The sequence below is a fragment of the Eubalaena glacialis genome, chromosome 19 (assembly GCF_028564815.1).
Source record: "Eubalaena glacialis isolate mEubGla1 chromosome 19, mEubGla1.1.hap2.+ XY, whole genome shotgun sequence".
In the NCBI taxonomy this organism is placed as follows: Eukaryota; Metazoa; Chordata; class Mammalia; order Artiodactyla; family Balaenidae; genus Eubalaena; species Eubalaena glacialis.
The window spans coordinates 7860932-7886497 of NC_083734.1; the positions used below are offsets into that span (position 1 = coordinate 7860932).

Here is a 25566-nt window from a genome sequence, read left to right on the forward strand (position 1 = left end):
TTATGGTCACTTACAGAAGAATGTATGGAAAAGAAAAAGCAGAGAAAGAAAGGGATAAGGGGAAGAGTTGTGGGGAAAAGAAGTAGAGGGTCAGGAAGGATACGGGAAGAGGTCCAGAGGGAACAGGAAAAGCAAATGCAGATGAGGAAAAGGAACCAGAAAAGTCACACAACCTGCAGGGGCCTTAGAAATGAGCTAGGCTTGCTTCTTCATTTTAAGTGAAATTAGTGGCCCAAAGAAGTTAAGTGGTTTGCCCAAGTTCAGTGCTGGGACTTTAAGCCAAATTTTCTAGCTTCTAAGCAAGGAAAACACATAAAGAGAAGGTCTGTGAAAGGGGATGGTTTGGAAAGAAGTGACGGGAGGGATGAGCGGGAGGGTGGACAGAGAGAGAGAGGCAGAAAGATACATAAACACACCATACACGCACATGCACACACACACACACGCTAAGCAGTGAGTTCTAAAGCAGGTATTTAATTAAACACTGTTTGTCACACCCCGACACTGCTACACATAACTAAAGTTTGGAGACCCCTGCCTTAAGCCCAGTACTTCTCAACTCTACTATGCCTAGAAATCACCTGGAGATCTTGTTAAAGTGCAGATTCTGGTTTTGTAATGCGGGGTGGTTCTGAGATTCTGAATGTCTAACAACTCCTCGGTGATGCTGATGCAACATGTTCAAGGACCACTCTTGGAGTCAGAAGGCCCTACACCAGCAGTTCTCAGAGTGTGGTCCCTGGACCACAATGATGAATTCACCATCAGCTGATGAATGCACCACCAGCATTGCCTAAGAACTTGCTAGAAATGCATATTCTCAGGCCCCATCCCATACCTACTGAATCAGAAGCTCTGGGGGTGAGGCCCAGAAATCTGTGTTTTAACAAGCTCTCCAGGTAATTCTGGTGCATATTAAAGTTTGGAACCATTGCACTAGGCCATAATGTCTCCTATCACCTTGTTGCCTCTAATTGGCTAAACAAGTGTGGCAGTACTTTATGTTCAAGTCATTACTTTTCACTGGGCTATCTGAACTTTCTACTAGGAATTATCAACATTCCAGTAATTCTTTTCAGACACCCTTAAGATTTGGGAATGACACCGAGATCATGAGGCTCAAATGTGATGTGTAATTAAGGAAGTATTTTCTGAGGCCTCCTTTATTAGGCTCAGCTTGGCTTCCTCTAATTGGTTTAGACTTCCACACCTGGAGCTGGACTAAGAGATGTCCCCTCAAACTTTTTTCTTGGAGTAAAATATCCCCTTTAGCTCACCCCCACTTGCCCACTCTAGGCCCCTATACCAGGTCCTGGATTCCTCAGAACGTAGGTTAATCCCAGGAACTTTTGAATCTGGCCCCCTGTCTGAATGGAAATAACAGGATGGAGCTCCCCAAAGCTCCAGACTCAGCAGCCCTGGTCTTCCCAGCCCCTGCAGTCATGAGCGCTGATGCAGAGATGGCCATTTTTGGAGAAGCAGCTCCCTACCTGTGGAAATCAAAGAAGGAGAGAATCGAGGCTCAAAATCGCCCATTTGATTCTAAGAAAGCTTGCTTTGCAGTGGATGATAAGGAATTTTATGTGAAAGGTATGATCCAGAGCAAGGAAAATGACAAAGTCACAGTCCAGACCCTCGACGACCGGGTAAGTGTTGATCTCAGATGTCCTTGCTAACATGGGCATCCCCCTTTGCCTTTGGAGTAGAATAGTAGAAATTGCATATGCTGGTCCATAGGAATCTGAAGATAGAACAAGACTCACATTGATCTACTCTGAGTGAAGTCGCAGGTAAAAACTGCCATGGCACATACCTTTGCTCTGGCTCTTTCCTTCGAGGACTTGGGCTTTGAGAGTTTTTATGATGTTTGCTTTGGAGAAAGGGGAAGGTGGTGGTGGAAGAGTTTGGACTGTTTAAGGGAGAGATTGATACAGATTGCTGCTGGATGGGCGAATATACCAAATAGAACTCTCTAGGCTGCAGAGTGACTTACAGAGGGAGCGCCAGAGGCAATGCCTAATTTAATGCAGAGAATTACAGAGCACCATTCAATTCAATCCTTACTGGACACGCACCATGTCTAGGTCACAGTGTCTATCACTTTGAAAATATGAGCAAATCTCAGTCCCGCTTCCCCAAAGTTTATCATCTAGTGTAGGAATCAAGAGTACATGGTGGGTATGGGGACTTCCCTGGTGGCACAGAGGTTAAGAATCCGCCTGCCTATGCAGGGGACACGGGGTCAATCCCCGGTCCCAGAAGATCCCACATGCTGCGGAGCAACTAAGCCCGTGCACCACAACTACTGAGCCTGCACTCTAGAGCCCGCGAGCCACAACTACTGAGCCTGTGCACCACAACTACTGAAGCCCGTGTGCCTAGAGCCTGTGCTCTGCAACAAGAGAAGCCATGACAATGAGAAGACCGTGCACCACAACGAAGAGCAGCCCCCGCTCGCCACAACTAGAGAAAAGCCCGTGCGCAGCAAGGAAGACCCAACGCAGCCAAAAATAAATAAATAAAATAATTTTTTTAAAAAAGAGTACGTGGTAGGTATGAATCGCAGTTCACAAATTCAAGCATACAAGACAGATGACGATGATGATGATGATGATGATGATTGTTATTATTAAACTTAACCTCTGGTGTCAGCCTCTTTTCACAGGGCCGGAAATAAATTTTCTGGAGTTACTATTGGGGTCCCCTCCCCAGAGCCATGCCACATTTTCAGTAATACCACATGGGGTGTCACTGCCCCCCTGAAGGATGTGCTAAGAAACAAGCCCCAGTTTCTTTCTTTTTTTTTTTTTTGGAAAAGATTTTTTTTATTCAGTGTTTAAGTAAGATTAAAAACTACAAGATTTTGCTTGCAGCTGATGAGCAAGAAGAGAAAAGTTAAACCCAAATTATCATCTGATTGGCTAGTTAAAACGCTCTGACTCAAGATCAAATTATTCAGTGACACACCAGTTACTTTGTGTGGGCTGAGGAGTTCTGGAGCAAAACAGCCCTAAACAAAACATATCATCTGAGAGCACAGGGCTAATGGGCATATGAAATACTAAACAAGAAAGCTGATAAAGGGAGGCTGTCGCAGACCTTTTGTTATTTTAGGCTTCTAGCAGTTGGTTACCATATACAAGGACCTAGCAGCCAGTTATTTTATCTCTTGACTTATCTGAGGTTAAACAACTTTAACCCACTAAGCAGGAATAAAGAGACACTTTGTAGATGAGTTGGAAAACATAAAGCAATCCCACTTCTCCAGTAGAATTTTAGTTGAATTAAATCATAAGAGAAACAATGATTACTGCACATATTGTACTTGTCACACTACATCTGTTGAGTAGAATTTCCATTCCAAGTGTTGTTTTCATCTTCACCATCGTCTTGAGTCCTCAATCTGTATATCTTGCCCTCCTTTTTAAAGTCTTCCCCCCGTTTCTCCAGCACTCTTTTTCTGACTGGTTCCCTTTTTTCTGAGTTGCTAGACGATGCAAGGTTTGAGGATTCCAATGATGCTGCTCTCACCGAGGTCTGTGCAGGAGGAGGATTACTAAATAAGAAGTTGCTAATCAATCTCCAGATGGCAAGGTAAAGTACTGTCCCCAAGAATGTCCAAAAGTCGCCACTGGAAGAATGTACCATGGATGTAGTTGGTCTTCCCGCTGGCAACAGTACCACTGAAGCACTTGGGGCAAGTTCCAAATCCAGTAATTTTTTTATAATCTTCTTTGGTAAATTCCCTCCTGGGAAACATTGTTGCTAATGAAAAATTACCGTAAGTGTTGCCAACAGTCTGTGCAGCAAACTGCCTTGCTTCTTCTAGAGGAGCATCAGAAGGGAACTGATTTGTGAAGGAAGAACCATCAGGAAGACGGAATTGAATTCTCGCAACACTGCTTCTTTCTTTTGTGGAAGAGTCTCTCTTGACTTCCATTTCTGCCTGTTTGGCCAGCAGGGCAGCAGCTTTAGCAGCTTCTACTTCTTCCTTTGTCTTTGCAAAACGAGCAGCTCTCTCTGCACGGTCCAGTGCAATCTTCTGTTTTATACGCTCTCGAGCTGCCCTATCTTCTGCCTTTTCTCTGTTTCTTTCCTCTAACATTCTTTTTGTTAATTCTTCTTCTTGCTTTCTTTTATAATCCAACATTTCTTTTCCAGTTTTCCTCCTCTCAATTTCCTTCTTGATCTCTCTCTGTTCTTCCTCTTTACTTTTCTCTTCTCTCCTTTCTTCAAGTTTTTTGGTTAGTCTTTCCACTCTGACGGTGAGCTCCTCTGTAGGTCTCTGATTTGAACATCCACCAGACTCTGGAGACACGGTGGCCTGGCCTGAAATTTCTCCTCCTGTTGCAGAATCTGACTTTGTATCAGAAGTGGGTGGTGTCTCACAGAGCTCTACATTTCTGGACTGACAGTTTTCAGAAGTGTTGTTATGATCAAATGAGGTGGATGGAGTAGAGACTGAACTTTCTCACTGGCCACTATTTGCCACTGATATTTCACCTTTTAACGAGTGCATCTGCCGGACTTTGTGCATTCTGGTAACAAGTTCATCTGCAGGAACACTTCCTGCTATTACTTCCAAGGGAATTCCACTGTCTCCAATAAAGAAACTGGATGGAACACACTACAGGATAGATCTGTGAAAATTGTAGGCAGGCTTCACTTTTGGTATCGATTTTAATAGCAACAAAACTGAAGATGCTTCTGTCACTTTCTCATCTTCCCAACTTACAGCCATCTGTGTAGACTGCTATCATCACCTGCCACGAACACCACGAAGACCGCGCCGCTCCTCTTGGCCGACGCGATGGCGGCCGGAATGGCGCCCTGGAACCACAGCATCGCTGCCCTCGGGCACAGGCGCTCGCTCGGTGTGTTGCCGCCTCGGTCCCGGAGCTGGCCCCGCCCTCTCCGTCGTTGGCCCCCACGGCCCGCCTCCGGCTCCGCACCGGCGCGCAAGCCCGTCAGCGGCCCCCAGGACGCGCGCAAGCGCGCAGGCCGAGGCGCGCCCCGCGACGCATGACGCCACGCGTCGCCGTTGGCACCGCGCCTCCGTCTTTTGTCTCGTGGGCAAGTCGGTGCGTGCGGGAGCCCGGGAGACCGCAGGCCCTGCAGTCCCGGAAGCGGAAGGAGCGCCCCAGTTTCTGAACCTTCAGGACACACAGATTTTTCCATCTTCCTTATGCTATTTTGGATGTCTCTCTCTCTCTCTAGTGTAGGGCAGTGGGGCAGAAGGGCTTCCTTTCCTCAAGAGATTTGGTCTATATCAACAAATCTCCTCCCTTTTATCTTTTCGATAAAACCCTCAAAGCTCTTCGAGGATTCGGGCTTTTGGAAAACAAACGCTAGAAAGGCTTACAGGCTCTGTCGCTTTTATGCCCTATTTTCTACCTTTCCTGAGTAATGGAGTGCCAGTTGTATGCTTAAAGGGGAGGGAAAGCAGAGAGGGGAAAATTAGGTAATAGTCTCAAAATACTGTTCAGGCATGGACCATGCTTCAAGTCCAAATGTTTTAACTCTTAGGGCAGCGGTGCAAGGAATTCTGGAAGCCTTGAAAAGACAGGGGAGAGCAGAAACAGGTCATGGAAGAGGTGGCACTTAAGAAGAGCTTTGAAGGTTGCTAGATGTAATTTCAATGTAGATATATTCCAGACAAAGGGACCCACATGAGCAGAGGTATTGAGGTGGAGATGCACAGAATACACTGGAAGAGTTTTTTCCAATATTCCAAGCTTGATCTCGTTGCAGCACTCATAGCAAATGGGGTAAACAGAGGCAAGCTGCTGTGGCCTTGGCCATCCTGAGTTCCACCTGGCCACCCTGAGGCTGAAGGGCTCTATAACTTTGCACACCTGTAACCCTCTTCTGGCACACAGAATGGCATGCTGACTTGGGGGCATCAGACCAGAATTGGTTATACAGTTTGACCAGTCTTAGATTTATCAAGAACAGTTATTTACGGATCATCTCTGGGCACAGAAATGATCCATAAAGTTAACCACGGTAATGGGGTAATCTCACCACAATATCTCACCATTTTCACCCCACTGGTAGGTCACCACATCGGCTCTCCCACTCATCATGTGATTTTCCTCTCAATATCCAGACACTCACTCCGAACAGTGACCAAGTCTTCCCCATGAACCCTCCCAAATTTGACAAGATCGAGGACATGGCCATGATGACCCACCTACACGAGCCAGGAGTGCTGTACAACCTCAAAGAGCGTTACGCAGCCTGGATGATCTACGTGAGTACCCTTCAACCTCTCTTTATTCCATTTCCTTCTCTTAGTAAAATCAAGATCCATAGGTTGAATTTTCTGATTTTCTCAGACCTACTCAGGCCTCTTCTGTGTCACCGTCAACCCCTACAAGTGGCTGCCGGTGTACAACCCTGAGGTGGTGACGGCCTACAGAGGCAAAAAGCACCAGGAGGCCCCGCCCCACATTTTCTCCATCTCTGACAACGCCTATCAGTTCATGTTGACTGGTGAGTAATTTCTTTAATCCATATTTTAAAAAATAGTTTTAGTGAAGTATTCAAGTCCTTTAACTGCACTGGTTCTTAGTTAATTACTCAAGCCCTTCACCGGCTTTGGTCATCCAAATGGTGCAATGACCAAAGTGACCTCAGAAGATTCAGAGGATGTCAGGATGGAAAGCCAGGGGCGCAGTATCTTCCATTACCAGTCACGGTTCTTAAGCCAGAGCTTGGGACTGAAGCCACACTAAGTACATGCTTCTCTGGGGGTGGATGTGAAGCACAAGGAGATGTGCTGCCCCCACCTCCAAAGAAACCCCCAACAGGAACACACTTGGAAGAGAGACTATATTAGTAGCCACTTAGGAATGCAAAGTTGGAGAAATGGGCACAGCAACTTCCCTTCACCTGTTTTCTCAGGCTCCCTCTTTCTCCTCCTTAAATTTCCAGAATAGCAGATGAAATAGCAGAGATGTGGTAATACTGTCACCCTGTCATGCCTAACATCACTTCGGTCTGTTCAACTTTCACCTGATTTTACTTGGTGCAGAGAAAGGAAGTAGAAGCAAGCATCTGAGATCTGAAGATGCTTAAAAGTCATCCAGGACAATGTTGCCCAAACTTCAGCCATTCCAATTTCACATTCGCAATCCTGGCCATTTCTGCACATTTAAAATCTTTCCTTATAGTGACTGAAGTTCCGTCCATTTCAAAAAGGAAGAATAGGGAATTCCCTGGCGGTCCAATGGTTAAGACTCTGTGCTTCCACTGCAGGGGACACGGATTCGATACCTGGTCAGGGAACTAAGATCCCACATGCCACGTGGCGTGGCCAAAAATAAAAATAAAATAGGAACCGAACAAATCTGCCCTTTGATCTGGAGGAAAACTATTTTTTTAAAAAAGGAAGAATAATATCACTATTAGTATTAGTTTCTTAGGACTGCCGTAACCAAGTACTACACACTGGGTGGCCTAAGCAACAGAAATGCATTGTGTCACAGCTCTGGAGCCTGGAAGTCTGAGATCAAGGTGTCAGCAGGGTTGGTTCCCTCTGAGGGCCGAGAGGGAGAATGTGGTCCAGGCCACTCTCCCAGCTTCCGGTGGTTTGCTGGCCATCCTTGCCATCCCTTGGCTTATAGAATCATCACCTTGATCTGCACTTTCATCTTCACATTGTGTTCTCATCTGTCTCCAAATTTCTCTTTTTATAAGGACACCAGTCATATTGGATTAGGGGCCCACCTACTCCAGTATGACCTCATCTTAACTAATTACATCTGCAATGACCCTATTTCCAAATAAGGTCACATTTTGAGGTACTCGGGGTTAGTTAGGGCCTCAACATGTTAATTTGTTGGGGGGAACACAATTCAACCTATAACACTCTTGTAAATGGAAAACCACGGTCACTATCCACAAGTAGAAAGTAAAGGTGAAAGAAAAATGCAATGACAACAAATCAGTGTTCATAAATTCTAATTAGAAGCTGTGGCTTCTTACAAGTTCTAAGTCTGAGACTTGCTTTCTTTGTTGAAAAGGGAGATGAGAAGGTGCTATCGAGGAGGTAAAGATCTGTGAACACGAATAACTTCCACACTGTGGGACTCACCGTTCACTTCCCATGCTGCCCACGTTACACATCCAGCATTTGGGAAATCTGCACAAATTGTCTCAAAGAAGGTTAGACATGCCCAAATCATCACACCACTAGTTAATGGCAAAGCCAGAACTAGAACTCATGGGCTCTATCTACCCCCAATGTTGCCTGATTTGTATATCCTGCCTATATGTTGTTTATTTATTCTGTCCTGCTTCCTTCTGCATTTCTAGATCGAGACAACCAGTCCGTCCGCATCACATGAGTAACCTGTGTCTTTGCCGTGATGACTTGGGAGGGGCTGTCCATCCCTTCTGCTCTCCTTTAGCTCACTTACTTTTTAAAAAAAATTTATTTGATTGAAGTATACTTGATTTACAATGTTGTATTAATTTCTGCTGTACAGCAAAGTGATTCAGTTATACATATATATTCCTTTTCAGATTCTTTTCCATTATGTTTTATCACAAGGTATTGAATATAGTTCCCTGTGCAATGCAGTAGGACCTTGTTGGTTATGCATTCTGTATCTAACAGTTTGCATCTACTCATCCCAAACTCTCCTCCATTCCCCCTTTCCTTGGTCCCCTTGGCAATTACAAGTCTGTTCTCTATGTCTGTGTATCTCACTTTATTTTATTTTATTTTACTTTATTATATTTTATTTATTTTTGGGTGCATCGGGTCTTAGTTGCAGCACTTGGGATCTTTTGTTGGGGCGCGCGGGCTCTTCACTGTGGTGCACAGGCTTCTCTCTAGTTGTGGCGGGCGGGTTTTCTCTTCTCTAGTTGTGGCACGCAGGCTCCAGAGTGCGTGGGCTCTGTAGTTGTGGCACGCGGGCACCAGAGAACGTGGGCTCTGTAGTTTGTGGCACGTGGGCTCTAACTGAGGCGCGCAAGCTCAGTAGTTATGGCGTGCGGGCTCGGTTGCCCCGCGGCATGTGGGATCTTAGTTCCCTGACCAGGGATTGAACCCGCGTCCCTTGCATTGCAAGGCGGATTCTTTACCACTGGACCACCAGGGAAGTGCCTCTCACTTACTTTTAAATCAACAGCGGAGAATCCAGGGCTGGGAAGACAGTGAACACCAAGCGTGTCATCCAGTACTTTGCAGCAATTGCGGTCACTGGGGAGAAGAGGAGGGAGCAGCGTCCGGGCAAGATGCAGGTGAGCAGCTTCCTGCACCTGGAAGGCTTGCTGGAATAAGTATAACTGAAACCCCAGGTGAGCACCAAGTGTCTGCAGGGCTTTGTGCTCAGCAGAGATGCACAGCACGAGGTCCTGCCCCAGGGGGTGTTTACGGGGCAAGGCAGGAAATGGCTCCACCTTGTGGACTCGGGCTCTAGCACCAGCTCCATCAGCAACAGCCGAGTGACCTTGAACAACTCCACATCCTCCTTTGGCGAAGGAACGGTTTAGGCCAGTGGTTCTCAAACTGCAGTGCACGTCAGAATCACCAGGAGGGTTCGTTAACAACGGATTGCTGGTCCCCAGGCCCAGAATTTCTGACTGAAATTCCTATCTCACATTCAAAATCCTGGCATGTTGCATTTCTGTCATGTTCCCATTGTTCATGCCCTGTCCAGGGATCACACTTTGAGAACCACTGGGCTGGACAGTAGTTTCCAAACAGCTCTGAAGTCAGAAAGGCAAGCAATCATGTGGGGAAGGGGGAAAGGTGAAAACTCTGCTTTCTATAAGTGGATTTCTACGTAATAATTCTCACAAAATATTTTATGCAACTTAAAAATTTTTTTGAGAACCACTGATTCTATCATATGGGTCACTTTCATTGCTCACAGTCTATTTCTACTTCTGAACCCGAATATCTGTATAAATGGGTCCTGGTGCATGCAGGAACAGAGGTCTATATTTTACAAATCCATGATTTATAATAAAATGTTATCAGAGAAGAAAGGCCATCTGGGAGATTGAGATGTAGCGGGTAGGGCTCCAACCTGGAATCTCATGTGGCCAGAAGCCACTTTGATGCTGTGCTAAGACCCCTTCTACGATGGGACCTTGAAGCCTCCTTGGGTGGGGTGGGGATAGGCCTGTGGGTACTCAGCACAACTGTACCTGCCACCAGCCTGAGCTGGGCGACATCTCTCCCTGGGCCCTTCCCAGAGCATCCACACTTTTGAGTCACTGGGAAGTTACTTCAGAAGACGTCCAAAGTCCTCTCTTTTCCTCTTCTCACTTATTATTAGGGAACCCTGGAAGACCAGGTCATCCAGGCCAACCCCCTCCTGGAGGCCTTTGGAAATGCCAAAACCGTGAGGAATGACAACTCCTTGAGATTCGTAAGACTCAGTCCAATTGTCAATGACCCCCAGAAAGAAAACCCTCTCCTCCAATGCTGAATATGAAAAATGGCCACATAAACTAGGATATACCTGGCCTTAGTCTACCCCCAAGCGCTTCAGATCAAGCTGCCCAACCGGGATATTCTGATAACCCTTCAAAGAACATTTTGTCTTATTCCCAGCCGAAGGAAGATTTAGCTGTCCTTCCTCGACTAATCAGCATCACCTCAGAGCATCCTGAAGTCACAATGATTCAAGATTCAAATTCCACAAGTACAAAATGACTTCTCTATGCTAAAATTGGCCTCTTCAGGTGGAAGCATTTTAAAATACATAAGTCCATTGAACAGTATCCACTGACTTATTAGCCATGAAAACCTTAGTGTGTAGTTAGCAGATCTGACCTTCTCCAAGTCAGGAGGTGCTGGGAGGAGGGAAAACCTGGTGGAGGCAGCAGAGCTCAAAAACTGGGAAGAAATTGGGCTTCCCTGGTGGTGCAGTGGTTGGGAGTCCGCCTGCCAATGCAGGGGACACGGGTTCGAGCCCTGGCCTGGGAAGATCCCACATGCCGCAGAGCAACTGGGCCTGTGAGCCACAACTACTGAGCCTGCGCGTCTGGAGCCTATGCTCCACAACAAGAGAGGCCGCGATAGTGAGAGGCCCGCGCACCGCGATGAAGAGTGGCCCCCGCTTGCCGCAACTGGAGAAAGCCCTCGCACAGAAACGAAGACCCAACACAACCAAAAATAAATAAATAAATAAGTAAATTTTAAAAAGAGAAGATGACTACTATCTTAAAAAAAAAAAAAACCCAAGCACTCTCTAATGACTTTAAATGGAGTATAATCTAGAAAAATATAAAAAAAAAAAAAATTGGGAAGAAGTTGATACTGAAGATATTGAAGGATATGTCCCATCCTTCAACGTTTCACTTAGGATTAGCTCAACCAAAGAGGCATTTACTTCCAACCCTGGCAAATAAACAAGTATCCAGTCTCCTATCTAATTTCACTGGCCAGTAGAGCAAGTACCCAGAGGCACTTCCATTCAGCAGCTAGAACTCCTGAAGAGCGAACACATAATTCACATAAACCTCCACTGGTCCTTCATTAACTCTTCTTAGGCTTCATTCAGAAAATACTGAGAATACTACTGAGTACGTACTACATTCCAGGGTCTGTGGGTGAACAAGCAAGGCAATATTTTTGCTCTCAAATTGGCTCACAGAGTGGTAGCGACCAATTAAGCGGATGATGTAAGAAGGGAGTATACACACACACACATATACTATATATAATTTCACCCCTCACTCCCCAAGATTGGGGGAACCCAAGTGCTGAGTGGGTCTTTTGGGAGCCAGGAGGCCTGGCCTGGGAGCTAGGTTTGCATGTAGTAAGTAGTAAGGAAAACTGAGGCAAGAAATCTCAGAAGTAACATCCAGAGGCAAAAAAGAAGTCAGATAGTCCAACCAGGTTATCAGTTCAAAGGTGTTACAAAGAGTTTGAGCAGGATAAAGACCAAGGAGACAGTCAGGTGTGAGGTGGTCCCAAACAGAGACTTGAGAGGGAGCCTGTAGGCATCCCCAGAGCTGTAGGAACAGGGCCAGGTGCTTTGGGCAGAGCTAAGCACCAAGACCTGAGTCTTGGCTGAGCCGGCGTGGGGACCAGATGCCAAGCAAACAGAGAGGAGGAAGGTCCTCATGCTTCTGGCATCACCTCCTCCGTGATCCTACACATCCCACCCATCCTCCGTAGTACCTAACAGAAGCTGGCTACAGTACCATATAAAGAAAATAACTGTGTTTTTCAATCTGTCTTTGGACAGGGGAAGTTCATTCGCATTCACTTTGGAGCCACAGGAAAGCTGGCGTCAGCGGACATTGAAACCTGTGAGTCCAAACACTCTATCTGGTACCTTGAATTTGGCCACAGAGGCATCTCCTGGGGACCCTAAAATCACATCGTTTTTTGTTACCTTAGATCTCTTAGAAAAATCCAGGGTGACATTTCAGTTATCCCGTGAGAGAGGCTATCATATTTTTTACCAAATCATGTCAAACAAGAAGCCGGAACTTATCGGTAAGTTCCTTGGTTATCATTCTCATCTTCCAAATCGATCACATTGGAAAAAAACTCAGAGTCAGTTGGGCATAAGATGCTAAAGGGATCCTTCTGCTTCACAGACCTGCTTCTCATTTCAACCAACCCCTTTGACTTCCCCTTTGTGAGCCAAGGAGAGGTCACCGTGGCCAGCATTGATGACAGTGAGGAACTGTTGGCCACTGATGTAAGTATTTTGTGTGTTTATTTACTTAAGTAAGGAATTGTTGAATTTATGAACTGAGAGGTACCCGTGATCTCAGGAGGAAGCTGGGATGCAGGGATGCTCAGTGATCAGACCCAAGAGCTCAGAGAATTAGTACAGATCACACCCCTCCCCCACTTGGTTCCATTTCAGAAGATTCCAGAAATGGGAATATAGAAAGTTCTCCAAAATAGGCCTTCAGTTCCATTCTCCAGCTTTTTAGAGTAAATGTTTGCATGGATAAGGTCCTTAAAGTTTTTGTTGGAAGTTTTCAGGGTACAAAACCATCTACATGGTTCTTTAAGAAAATCTAGAAAATACAGAAAAGTCTAAAGCAGGAGAAACACAGTCCCGCTCTGCAGCAGCCGTTCCATTCCTCTGGCTACCTGCCACCTCGGGCTCACAGTAGGCACCCACCTCCTCAACACACCTGTCAGGCCTCTGGCCTTTAGCTTTGGGGAGTATCTCCAGGGTCAATAACTATAATATTAACTAAGTGCATTGAGCACTTACACATGCTAGGAACTGAGAAAAGAGCTTTGCCTCAACAAAACCTCTGGGATCAGCACCACTGTTAGCCCCGTTTCACAAAGGTAGAAGCTGAGTCTTAGAAAAAAAACACACAATTTGCTCGAAGACAGTTTGTAAACGACAGTCTGAACCCAGATCTGCCCAACCCCAGAACTTGCATTTTTAACTAAAATACACCATCTCAGTGCAATTAATCTCTACCCCTGCTGGCTCTGCCCTCAAGGAAGCTGTAAAAGCTTTTGGAAAGCGGTCTCGCCCAACACCCCAGGGGCTCCTGCCCAGGGCCCAGCTCCCTGGCCTTCATTTTGTGACATTTCCAGGTGATGCTAATTGTTTTAAGGCAAGGAGAAAATGTTCATGATCAGATAAACTTCATTTGACATTAGTCTGGCTATTATAAATTCTTAACCAGCTTTCCCCAGTCTTTACCAACTGGGGAGGAGGGTTAGTGACTGATACAAGGCCTCCAGCCACCCTCCCCCACCCCTCGAAAGGCCCTCCTAAGGAATTCTAAAACTCCCCGAAGTATCTCAGGTCCTCACCAGAGATCTCTGCCATCAGGGCCGCTGTTGTTCCTCCCTCCCACGGAGCTTCTCCAGGGTGATGGTTTATGGCCAGATGGAGGGGGATGGGTGCCTCCGAGTGACTGCATTCTCCAGAAGGCTCCCCCGCAGTCGCGCTCTCACCTGCTTCCTTTCAGCACTTAGCGAAAGAAAGTTCTTTCTCTGTTTACCCGCAGCCGCCCGTTCCTAGGACACAGATATGCATCAGCTGGGATGGGATACGGATTCAGGGCCTCAGAATCTCTCCTCCCCTCTGTCAGCTCCTGGCATGGACTCTCCCTCCCCCACAAGGGGGCGCCACCCCAAGAGTGCCTCATGCTTCAATACCATGGTCCGTCCCGCCAGCTTACCTGACACATCCAGACGTGTTTCAACTCCACCCCTGGGCATTGCTTAGGCTTGGGCTGCATTCCCTGCTACACAATCATATGTATACCCCAGAGAAGGGTTTTCCAGTTTAAACCATTGTGGTAGAACAAGAGGTTATAAAACCAAATCAGCATCTGCTATAGGCTTTGAAGTGACCCAGCGCTGCTCCGGTCCCCTTTTTATCACATCCTCCCTGCAGGGAGGTCCCTCAGAACCTCAGTTCTTCACCTAGAAATTTGGAAAAATCTGCACACCTATAAGGTTCTCATAGGGACTTAATGAGATAACATAGGGATGGTGCTGTCGACTTAAAAAATATTCACAACCTAAAAGTTGAGAGTTATGTTTTATTTGGTGGGAAATTTTAGGAGTTCAAGCCCAGGAGGCAGCATCTCAAGTAACCCTGAGAGAACTGCTCTGAGGGGGCGAGGGGGGAGCCAGGTTATACAGAAGTTTTGCCACAAAGGGCAGGTAGTCTGAACATCAAAAGATTACTGTTAATGAAAGAAAACCAGCAATCCCAAGTTAAGGAATTTATTAGCACTTTTCTATGTGTGGGAAGATGCAAGAGTCTGAGCTCACTGAAATCATTCCTTTGATATGCACCTCAGCCATCTGGGGCCAGTATCCCGTGTTTCACATCCTGAGTTTCCTCAGGGCTCACCTGGGGAGTGGCTGCCGTCTGATGGCTCCTAGATGGCACGTATTCTCTCCTTCCTGAGTTTCCTCAGGGCTCACGGCTCTCGTTGGAGGGCTGCAATCGCTGATGACTGACATCCTTTGTTTACTGATATGGCAGGAAGTATTCCATTTCTCAGTGCCTACCCCCCTACCTAGCTCCTTTCTCATTTGAAAAACATCTTCCCTTCCAGTTCTAATAGTCTACGGTGCTATATTATCTCCATGCTGAACTACACTGTAATTCCTGGGTTGCGATGCAAGGTTCGCAAGCTCTGGTATACTGCCCGTGAAAGTACATCCTCCCAGCATCACACAATGTTTCCCAGTGTTCTCGTCCAGAAAACAGTGCCCACATCTATGCACAGTGAGAAAGGATTAAAATCAGATTATTCACATTTTCTTCCCATACTCTTCACCCACCCACACAAACATGTTCAATTAAGACATGGTTTTTAAGCCCTAACTTGTCATACCCCACCTGTCATGCACTTACTGGGGTAAATGCTGTCTCACGTGCTATACAAAATGCCAGGGAAAAGCAGCATTTGGGTCCCTGAGGCCTGCTGTGACGGCTGTCCTTTTTTTCTAATTCCCAGAATGCCATTGACATCCTGGGCTTCAGCTCAGAGGAGAAAGTTGGGATCTACAAGCTCACAGGCGCCGTGATGCGTTACGGGAACCTGAAATTCAAGCAGAAACAGCGGGAAGAGCAGGCAGAGCCAGACGGCACCGAAGGTACCACATCTGGGAAGGGGACAGAGGTTTGACTCTCCCCCCTGCGTTCACGTGTGGACTGGACCACAGGAGATAAACTTTGTGTTCATCTCAAGAGCTGCTCTTGGAAAACCATGCAAACTGAATTTGGGTTGTCCAAAGCTTTTGGAACATGCGCTGGGGAAGTCCATTCACTTGGTCAAGGAATCATTTAGTGGAGATTCCTTAGAAAACGAGAGCATCGCCTCGTAAGTGAATAATTGCTGTCCACTGTCTCTCACCATCAGTTTACCTGTTATTTTAGGGCGGACATTTATGAGAGGTTACGGTGAGTGAATTTCCCTTTCTTTCTGTGCTTACATATCATTATTAATATCCAGAATATTGTCCTGATCACTGAGCCTAAAATAAGAACCTTGGTTAGGCAGCTATTAATTGAGGTGAATAAATTAATTAACCTAAATTAATTAATTAGCTGCCAATTTAGGTGGCAGCTAAATTTCTCCCTCCTATCACTTTCTCTCCCGCCTCCTACATCTGTTGAACTGACCCTGAACCAAGGACTGGTGAACAAAGCTTCCTCCCCATGACTCTCACCTGGATGATCTCACCACCTGCCTCTGCCTCATCCCAAAGAGGCCTGGAAACAGAGTAGAGGGCAGTGTAGGGGCTGACCAACGGCCAGACCCACCGCCATATACCCTGCATGCCTCATGCCTGTAGTACTTCATCTTACAAGCTCCCAGAGTAAAAGGCTGGCTCATCCCTAAGAATTCTACCTTTTGATAACATCCCCACACTGCATGAAGCAGCGCGTCTGGCACCCCAGATGATAAGAAGGAACAATAGCCAGGAATTAAAGGCCAGGAATTAAAGGCCAGGAAAATATACATGACTTTATCAGTGTCCATAAAGGCTCTCCTGATCAGGTTAGGTTTGTCCAGGATGGTCTCCCTTGTTATTAACTCAAAGTCAGCTGATTAGTAACCTCGTCATGGGAGTGATATCTCATTACGTTCACAGGTTCCACCCACACTCAAGTGAAGGGGATTATACAGGAAATGTACACCCACGGGTGCATTGTCCTCCCAATGGTGCATGCGAAGTAACGGGAGAAAAATTCAAAGTGTTCAGAGCAGGGAGCACTTCTGATTGGGGTAATCAGGGAAGGCTTCCTGGGGGAGGTGGGGACATTGACTTGGACTTTGAAAGATGGGTAGGATTCTAAAAGGTGGGGGGGAAGGCAGTCTAAGCAGAAGAAATGATGAGCAAGGGGGCTAAGGAAGGGATGTGATGGGGACAGAGAAGCAGAGAGTGGTCCACTTTGGCTACAGAAGACGATATGTGTAGTGGATTTGTAAGAGATGGGAATTAAAAAAGCGATTATTTTGGCATCGGTTTGGAAAGGCCTTGAGTGCCAGGATAAATGGTTTAGAATGTATGTGATAGACACCAGAAGCCGCTGACGCTCCAAGCAGCAGCAGAGTATGTGTGACAGCCTGGAATTAATCTGTCTGTAGTCATGCTCACCCAGAGTGTGGAATGTGTAGGAAAAAAATGTATCCGGCTCCTCAGCACAGGCAGACCATATGGATATGTATCACGGCAAGGTCCCAGACCCTCTTCCAGCCCTGGCAGCCACGTGTTCAGTGTTTAGAAGCAGAAAGAGCCTGGCAAAGGGGAAAACGGTGGCTGTAACCGGGGCCTGAGCTCCTCTGATGATGCTACCAACCCAAGTCAGTGTTTGCTGAGTCCTTACTATATACCAGGACTGCTTCACAGCCACCCAGTAACATAAGTGCTGTCACTGTCCCCCAGTTGACAAATGGCAAGACTGAGGCATAAAGGAGCAAAGCCTAAATTTGAACCCAGGCTCTTTGCCACTTTACTATCCTACAGTCTTAGAAACCATAGAGATGCAAGCTATTTTTAAGGTGAAATGAGCAGGACTTAGATGCCTTTCTCAACACTGCATGTCAGGGGTGAAAAAGAAGGATGTACCACCCCAAGCTTTCAAGTTTAAGTAACCAGAAGAATAATGGTAAATGGGCAAAGTAGGAAGAAGGGATGGTTTGAGCAAAGAGTAAAACACACAATTGGTCTCTTACTAAGTCCTTAACAAACACTGCACTGGATTTTTATTAACTTGGCTCCCGAACCAGCAATGAGGCAACGGTCCCAACCAAGGAGGAGCTCTCCTTGGGAAGCAGCATTTCTCCACCTTTTCTATGAGCTCAATGCAGGCAGCCCGGTCCATCCCACAGTCAACTGAACTCCTAGTGAACTATATGAAATTGCCCATATTCAACTGAGCTTGACCATCTCCAAATACTTGCAGGTGGGATGAAGGTTTCGTACTTCTCTCTCAGCTATTAGCATGGCACCTTGCAGAAACTAGGAAGGTGCTTAACTTATATTAACTGTCCAGATGGTACTTCCTTTACTCATATACCATGTTGCTGTATTATCAGACTCCAACAATACTATGTAACAATATGTTTTTTAATGAAATTTAAATATCAGTAAGTCAAGATCAACCTATTTCTAAAGATTGTATCTAGAAGGCAAAGTGAAAGTTCTCGAAAACCCAGGACCCTGGATTATGGGGTTGAAACTCCATTAGTCAAGTCCAGGCCTGGGGCGTGTAGGAAAACATAAAAACATCCAAAAGGGTTATAGAAAATACTTCTAGGAGGACCCAGGGCTGAAAGGCCTGTGCTGTCCAAGGGTGAAGGTTGGGAACGAATATGTCACTAAAGGGCAAAATGTCCAGCAGGTAATGGAGATGCTCTGAATCCGAATGACTCACGTATTTTGCTATTTGAACCGCCATCCTAAAGTTCTTTCGGTTGCAGGAATCAGAAACACATATGAAACTGGCTTCAGCATGAAGGGGGAATTCATTCTTAGGCCCCAGGGGTAACTCAAGGAGTGCCTTGGGTGCCATGAGGGTCTGGAGCCAGGAAGTGAAGAGCCCTCCACAGCCAGGCAGCCTCTCTCCAGCTCCTTCTTGGGGCGCCGTGGGCTGTCTTCTCTCTCCTGCTCTGCTGTGTTCTCACTAGGTGGATAAGCTTTCTCCACCTCTCCTGCCCGTGGCCACCCCAGAACTCCCAAGTTTACATCTCCGTGGTTCCAGCCTCACCCTGAGACTGAGACCAGCATCCTTTGATCCCAATTTCAAATTCTCAGGAGAGACACTCTGTTTAGCCCAACTTGGACCAAATGTCCACCTCTGGTTCAATTAGGTGTGGCCGGGGCTAGAGTCACGTGTTATAACCAAGGTTGGTAGAAAACGATCTTTGTAAATGGGATAGACCTCATGGAACTGAGCAGATGTCTCAAGATAGATTTAATATTAGACTGAAATATATGAAACTGCCAATCTCCAGCTGCTTTTGACTTTCAAGACGTGAACTTTGTATGTTTCAACTTAATACAATCATAAAAACATTAATTTGAGGGTTGAGTGGATGTTCTTTTTTTCAAGGTGACCAATTCGGTGGGTGCTCTGGCCAAAGCCATCTACGAGAAGATGTTCCTGTGGATGGTCACCCACATCAACCAGCAGCTGGACACCAAGCAGCCCAGGCAGTTCTTCATCGGGGTCTTGGACATCGCTGGCTTTGAGATCTTTGATGTGAGTTGTTTGCATCAATGACAAGCCTCAAAGCACCCTTCCGCTTTGTGTCTGCTTTGCTGAGTCTCCACTGGATTTTCCAAACTCACTCAAACTCTTTGGTATTCGAAATACCCAGTTCAACAGCCTGGAGCAGCTGTGCATCAACTTCACCAACGAGAAACTGCAACAGTTTTTCAACCACCACGTGTTCGTGCTGGAGCAGGAGGAGTACAAGAAGGAGGGCATCGAGTGGACGTTCATCGACTTCGGGATGGACCTGGCCGCCTGCATTGAGCTCATCGAGAAGGTAGAGAAACGCTGCTCTCCAGGGACAGCTCCATCTTGGTTGGACCACCACCTCTTTGCTCTAACTCTTCTCTGCTAATAGATTGGCTCCCCTAAACCCACTCCCCCAGGCTCTGAGCCTTCAGATAGCTGAATTCCCTGTGCAGGAAGGGTAAATGTTTGGAAAGCACACAGAATCTATTCAGACACTTAAAGAGGTGTGTGGGTGATTAAGATCCAAGGGCTCAGTTATCCCTGAGAATGTGCATGGAGCCCAGGGGTGACTGGGCACAAGGTCTGGGAGGGTCCCAAGGGCAGGAGCTTCTGTCCCCATTGGGCTGGCGTGTGTCCCCCTATCAGTATGTGGATGTGTTCTCCAACCCGGAAGCTCTCAGAACCACCTACAATTGGGATTTTATGGAGGCTTCCTCATGTAGGCACGATCAATCATTAACTCCATTTCCAGCCCCTCTCCCCTCTCTGGAGGATGCGGGGAGAGGACTGAAAATCCCAAGCTTCTAATCATGGCTTGGTCTTCCTGGTGACCAGCCCCCATCCAGGAGCGCACTCAGAGTCACCTCAACAGAACAAGAGATGCTCCTAGTACCCTTATCACTAAGGAAAATTACAAAGGCTTTAGAAGCTCTGTGCCAGGAACCAGGGACAGAGACCAATATACATATTTTCTATTACCTCACAATGAGCTACCTTTATATACATGCAATTCCATTCCATGCTCTTTTGTTCAACAAATACTAAATTAGCACCTACCATATGTCGAGCACTGTTCTGTCATCGCACCAAACAGACCAACAGCCTTGTTCTCACAGTGCTGACATCCCAGTGTTCCTAGTAACAGAGTGACAGCACCAAAGAAGTTGTCCTTGCCTCCTACAGGTGATGGAGTCATTGGGATGTACTAGTAAATGCTGAGGATAGTCTGTTATCCTCCTTCCAGCCTATGGGCGTCTTCTCCATCCTGGAAGAGGAGTGCATGTTCCCCAAGGCCACAGACACTTCCTTCAAGAACAAGCTGTATGACCAGCACTTGGGCAAGTCCAACAACTTCCAGAAGCCCAAGCCTGCCAAAGGCAAGGCTGAGGCCCACTTCTCGCTGGTTCACTACGCGGGCACCGTGGATTACAACATCGCCGGCTGGCTGCACAAGAACAGGGACCCCCTGAACGAGACCGTGGTCGGGCTGTACCAGAAGTCTTCGCTGAAGCTGCTGTCCTTCCTTTTTTCCAACTATGCTGGTGCAGAAGCAGGTGAAATTTTTTTTTAATTCCCCCTGTGGAAACTCTGTGTAATTACTCGTAACTCATGAAGAACCAGTAGTTGGACATGAGCTTCAGGTTGAGCTTGATTTATTTGTCTGTCTCTGATCTCTGTTTTTCTTTCTCCTACTTCTATTCTTCCTCTTCCTTAAGAGATTAAGCTCTAACCATATGACCCAGCAATTCCACTCCTGGGTATATATCCAAAAAAAAAACAAAAACACTAATTGGAAAAGATACGTGCACTCCAGTATTCATAGCAGCATTATTTACAATTGCCAAGGTATGGAAGCAACCTGAGTGTCCATCACCAGATAAATGGATAAAGAAGATGTGAGATATATATATATAAAATGGAATATTACTCAGCCATAGAAAAGAATGAAATTTTGCCATTTGCAGCAACATGGATGGACTTGGAGGGCATAATGCTAAGTGAAATAAGTCAGACAGAGAAAGATAAATACTGTATGATATCACATATATGTGGAATCTAAAAAATACAACCAACTGGTGAATAAAACAAAGCAGACTCACAGATATAGAGAACAAACTAGTGGTTACCAGCGGGGAGAGGGAAGGGGGAGGGGCAATACAAGGGTAGGAGGGAAAAAGAGTGATTATGGGATTATATGAAATCATGTTGTGAAACTTGTGAAAACTGTAAAGCACTGTAGAATTTAAAGAAATTTTCATTCAATAAAAAATAAATTAATTTTTTTAAGTCGAAAAAATAATTTTTTTAAAGAGATTGAGTTCTATGGAGGTGAACAGGGCCTCCCAATAGACACAGTAGCCAATACCACATTCTTTAATAGTTTTTTTTTACTGAGATATAATTCATATAGCATAAAATTCACCCTTTAAAAAATTCAGTCGTGGGACTTCCCCGGTGGCGCAGTGGTTAAGAATCCGCCTGCCAATGCACGGGACACGGGTTTGAGCCCTGGTCCGGGAAGATCCCACATGCCGCGGAGCAACTAAGCCCCTGTGCCACAGCTACTGAGCCTGCGCTCTAGAGCCCGCGCTCTGCAAGGAGAGAAGCCCACGCACCACAATGAAGAGTAGCCCCCGCTCACCACAGCTAGAGAAAGCCCGTGCACAGCAACGAAGACCCAACACAGCCAAAAATAAAATAAATAAATTTATTTAAAAAAAAATTCAGCGGTTTTTGCTATATTTATGGGTTGTGCAACCACTACCACTACGTAATTCCAGAACATTTTCATCACGCCAGTAACCCTTTAGCAGTCACTTTCCACCTGCCTCCTTCCCAGCTTGTGGCAGCTGCCAAACTACTTTCTGTCTCTATGAATTTGCCTATTCTGGATGTTTCATATAAGTGGAATCATACACTATGTGGTCTTTTGTGTCTGGCTTCTTTCACTTAGCTTAACGTTCTTCAGGTGTCCATGTTGCAGCAAGTGTCAGCAATTCATTTCTTTTTATAGGTGAATAATATTCCACCGTGTGGATCTTACACAATTTTGTCTATCCACTCATCAGTTGATGGACCTTTACGTTTTCTCCACTTTTGGGTACTATGAATAATGCTGCTATGAACATTTTATAGAAGTTTCTATGTGGACACTGTTAATTCTTTTGGGTACATACCTAGGAATGGAACTACTGAATCATATGGTAACTCTATGTTTAACTTTTTGAGGAACTTCCAGACCATTTTCCCAAATGGCTGCACAAGCCAGTATCACTTGTTAAGATTACCTATATATTTTTTAAGTAATTTCCAGAATAAGGTTTAAAAATTATGGACTATTTTAAATGCATTAATTTAACAAATTAATGCTTTTAATTCATGCAATATAATCATTCATTAGATAATTTTTTACAGTTAATGTCTAGTGTATTGGGCAGTATAATATAAAAATGGGCATAACTTTAAACTTGAATGATGAACACCATCTTCTTCAAATCTAATTAGGGCATCTCTGTAACTGTATTGCATAACCTCACTTAGCAATGATGCCAGGACTCTAAACATAAGCTCCTGTGTAGGCATGAACCTGGGGAAGTGGCTTTCCTGCCTCTCCTCCCCACCCAAACACATGGTCATGCTAGACCCTGGGGACAAAGAGGGTGGAGTGAGAGGAGGGTGGGGGAAATGAGACATGAAATTTCCCCAAGGGCTGAATCTTGATTACATATCAGAAGCTAAATCTGAAATTGAGCCATTCAGAAAAAGTAGACCCAATATCACCGATGCCACATTAAACTGGGTTGTTCCTTCTAGACAAGAAAAAAATTGACTTGTAGAATATTCTGAGAAACTTCAGTTGTATTACTTTCAGTTACTTCCTCATGAAGAGATAAACAGGGACTCAAGAATTTCTAAAAGGGACACTTATGAAAGAAACCACACTCACCAAGAGGAACATCTCAATCTTGCCAACTATTCAGTTGGATTTCATGTCTGGTGTCTAAAGGAAAAGATTCTCCTTGGATACAGAGAGTCTAAATTATACTCCCAGTTAAATGCCACCCATATCCCACCCCACTCCGTTCCCACAGTGATAAAAATCAGTGTTCCCAAATCTGAGTAGTTTAGAGGAATTTTAAGAATCAGAATACAGAAATGAACAAACCAAAAAACCTCAGTTCTCCTATGTCAAAAGAAAACCAAACTTTCACTTCAGGGTTTGGAGGAAGCGGTTTAGAAAGGCCACCACTGACAAAACGGTGCACTGTTAGTGGAGATGTAAATTTGTGCAGCCACTACAGAAAACAGTATGGAGATTCCTTTAAAAATTAAAAATAGAACTACCATATGATCCAGCAATTCCACTTCTGGGTATATACCCAAAGGAAATGAAATTACTATCCCAAAGAGATACCCCCACGTTCATTGCAGCATTATTTAGAATAGCCAAGACATGGAAACGATCTAAGTGTCCATTGATGGATAAATGGATAAAGAAAAGGTCATATATAATGGAATATTATTCAGCCATAGAAAAGAATGAAATCTTGCCATTGGCAACAGTGGACCTTGAGGGCGTTATGCTATGTGAAATAAGTCAGACACAGAAAGACAGATCCTGTATAATCTCACGTATATGTGGAATCTTAAAAAACCAAACTCATAGAAACAGAGATCAGATCTGTGGTTGCCAGAGGTGGCGGGTGAGAGGTGGGAGAATTGGGTGAAAGGGGTTAAAAGGTACAAACTTCCAATTATGACATAAATAAGTTCCGTGGTTGTTAAGTACAGCATGGTAACTGTAGTTAATTACACTGTGCTGTATATTTGAAAGTTGCTAAGAGAGCAGAGCTTAAAAGCTCTCATCACAAGAAAAAGAAACTGTAAGTGAAGGGATAGATGTTAAGTAGACTTAATGCTGTGATCATTTTGCAATATATACATATATCAAATCATTATGTTGTACACCATAAACATATACAGTGTTTTATGTCAGTTACATCTCAATAAAACTGGTGGGGCAGGTGGGTAGGAAAGGCCACCACTGTGTCCTCAGGACTCACTGGACACACCCTCTTGTGTCTGTCTCCAGGCGACGCCGGGGTGAGCAAGAAGGGTGGGAAGAAGAAGGGCTCCTCTTTCCAGACCGTGTCCGCTGTGTTCAGGGTTTGTTTTTTGGCAACTTCCACATGCGGTTGTATTTCTGCCCAGTGCAACGGCGTTTGCTAAGGTTAATGTGCTTCTTCTGGTTTGTGTCTCAGGAAAATTTAAACAAATTGATGGCCAATTTAAGGAGCACTCATCCTCACTTTGTGCGATGTCTGATTCCCAATGAGACCAAGACTCCTGGTGAGTAAGAATCCATCAGAACAGGACTCCCTGAAATGTATGCAAAATTCTGTGGGTGTGGGTGTGGGTGCACACGTGAGTATGTACATGTGTCTGTGTGCACGTGCATGTGTGTTTCCCTGAGGACAGGATCATGATAGCCTTTATCACTTCTCAGTCTATGAAATAGGGCTGCCAGATTTAGCAAATTAAAAGAGACGCCCCATTAAATTCGAATTTCAGATGAGACAATGAAAAATTTCTTAGTATAAATATGACCCATGCAATATTTGGGATATACTTATACTAAAAAAAAAAAAAAAGGATTTACTGTTTCTCTGAAATTCAAATTCAACTGGGCATCCTGGGCATATTTTATCTGGCATCCCTACTATGAAATTATATCCAAAATATTATGTACATATATAGGTACATTAAATCCATACCTTTCATAAGATTCTTAAAAACCTTTCCCCCCAAAGTGAAGAGCCACTATATTTGGCAAATAATCAGCTTAGGTGTTCCATAATAAAAACAGCATCAATAACAACTGTCTTCTGAGCCTAATGCAGTCCCATTATTATGTTATCTCTACTGTTTACAACAGTTGACTGCAAGATAAGCATAATCATCTCCATTTTATAAATGAGAAAACTGAGAGTCAGAGACCAGATATATAGACATAGAACACCATGTGGTACAGTAGACCTTTAACCATCACCAATCCTGGATTCACAAATATGGCTGAGTTTCAGGGCCATTTGTCACAAAGGAAAGAACAAACCATCACACAGACTGGCTACGAGGCAGCTCTCTCACCAGCCATGCTGTTGAATCCCAAAGGCTGGGCTTCTGGCATCAAGGTCCTGCTTCAGCAATGTTACAGGAGAGCAGAGGAATTAGATGATCAAGGAAAAGACCCCAGCCCCACCTATTACTACCCAAGGGACCGCAGCTGAGTCCTTTAGCTTCCTGGTCTATAAAAGGAGGATTAAAATGGCATTTTCTTTATGCATTCACTTAGTTATTAATTCATTTATTTATTGAGTGAGCGCTTATAAAGTGT

At 45.1% G+C, this 25566-nt stretch overlaps 1 protein-coding gene and 1 pseudogene across 1 annotated transcript in view; one reads left to right on the forward strand and one right to left on the reverse strand.

Moving 5' to 3' along the window:
* Positions 1-1442: 1442 nt before the first annotated feature.
* The window catches only part of LOC133080451 (myosin-13-like), a 107953-nt gene continuing 83829 nt past the window's right edge, over positions 1443-25566 (forward strand). The window contains 16 exon segments of the mRNA XM_061176352.1: positions 1443-1646; positions 6110-6253; positions 6339-6495; positions 8320-8347; positions 9141-9252; positions 10296-10388; positions 12216-12279; positions 12371-12469; positions 12574-12677; positions 15436-15600; positions 18246-18329; positions 19041-19190; positions 19309-19479; positions 20416-20725; positions 24265-24338; positions 24434-24521. Coding sequence (XP_061032335.1) covers positions 1443-1646; positions 6110-6253; positions 6339-6495; positions 8320-8347; positions 9141-9252; positions 10296-10388; positions 12216-12279; positions 12371-12469; positions 12574-12677; positions 15436-15600; positions 18246-18329; positions 19041-19190; positions 19309-19479; positions 20416-20725; positions 24265-24338; positions 24434-24521 — 2047 coding nt within the window.
* LOC133080497 (UBX domain-containing protein 4-like) lies at positions 3261-4906 on the reverse strand (annotated as a pseudogene).